At 51.9% G+C, this 1,209-nt stretch overlaps 2 protein-coding genes across 2 annotated transcripts in view; one reads left to right on the plus strand and one right to left on the minus strand.

Annotated features, from left to right (window-relative positions):
* The window catches only part of SCARA3 (scavenger receptor class A, member 3), a 10,903-nt gene extending 10,178 nt beyond the window's left edge, over window positions 1-725 (plus strand). Inside the window, exon 5 of the mRNA XM_009324978.1 lies at window positions 627-725. Coding sequence (XP_009323253.1) covers window positions 627-725 — 99 coding nt within the window. The remainder of the gene's footprint in view (window positions 1-626) is intronic.
* Window positions 181-1,209, minus strand: part of CCDC25 (coiled-coil domain containing 25) — a 10,317-nt gene continuing 9,288 nt past the window's right edge. Inside the window, exon 8 of the mRNA XM_009324977.1 lies at window positions 181-1,139. Coding sequence (XP_009323252.1) covers window positions 1,110-1,139 — 30 coding nt within the window. The 3' untranslated portion in view covers window positions 181-1,109. The remainder of the gene's footprint in view (window positions 1,140-1,209) is intronic.

The raw sequence follows: 1,209 nt of genomic DNA on the forward strand, positions 1-1,209 counted from the left end.
TCCGGAGACGCACCCCAAACCCAGACTTGACGCAGACTTTTGCTGTCCGTCCCCCCCCCTGCCCCAGCACAGCCGTGCTCTCCGCATGGCTATCTGCTGCCCGAGGAGCCCGCTCCCGGCCCCGCTCCTTCTCCGAGGTGTCAGCACACCAGGCGACTCCCACCCAGCAGCCCGTTTCACCAGCATGGTATGAGTTTAATCGTGACATATATACAGGGGCTGGAAGGATTACCGTGACCGCTTCACACAGATTTACCCACAAAACCTTACAGAGCGCTCAGGCAAGAGCTCTGGCCTGGACAGGCGCAAATGCTGCGCAAAACTCAACTCTTCTTCACAAACTCCTCTCTCCGGAGAAGGTTTCCAAGGAACAGCCCAGGAATCAAGCATAATTTAAAAGAAAATACACCGTGGGGCTATTCTCATCCCGCGCTAAAGGCACATATCGCAGCCCGCGGTCACGCGCTCGAGTAGGCTGCAACATCAGCCGAGCTCAGTCTTCATCATCTGTAGCTCTGTATTTAATGAGGAGCCACCAGATTTACTGCCAGCAAGGGCTGGGGAGGTCTGCAAAGCAGCTGTGAGCTTGTCCAAATTTACGCCCCCCCCCCCCAATTGCATTGCAGCGGCCCAGCTTTGCTGACCATCGCCAGCGTGAAGAGGAGAGTTATGCGGTCAGCGGCGTCGCGTTCGGGCTCGTGTACATACCGGTGACGGCGAGCTAACGGCAACCCTTTCTGAGACGCTCCGCTGCCGGGACAGCGGTGAGACAGTACGATTTGTTTTCTTTTCTTTAAATCTCGTTGGATTAAAAGCTACGCCAACCCCTTCCCCAGAATAAATATCATTGTCTTTATAGAACTGAAAGTCAATCCTGCTTCCTTCCACCCACGTCCCTGAAAAAGAGATGTATGTGCAGACATACAGATCTTCTCCTTTCAGAAGTTGTCCATGGCACAGGGCTGGTCAGGCTGCCGGGAGAACCAACCAGGTTCTGAAGAAATGGAGTCAGAGTTCACCTTTTTGGGTTTTTTTTGGCATTCTTAGCGATGGTGACATATTAAGACATCCCAAACCACCTCATGATTGAGAAAGGAGAGAGACTTTATTTACATAAAGTCATCTGAATCGTTGCCATCCTGTGGGAAGAAAGACAAATCAGGATCATTGTGCACATTAAAGTGGAAAATGGTGAAACGGTGCATTCAG

Source organism: Pygoscelis adeliae, unplaced genomic scaffold (genome assembly GCF_000699105.1).
Source record: "Pygoscelis adeliae isolate BGI_AS28 unplaced genomic scaffold, ASM69910v1 Scaffold666, whole genome shotgun sequence".
NCBI lineage: Eukaryota > Metazoa > Chordata > Aves > Sphenisciformes > Spheniscidae > Pygoscelis > Pygoscelis adeliae.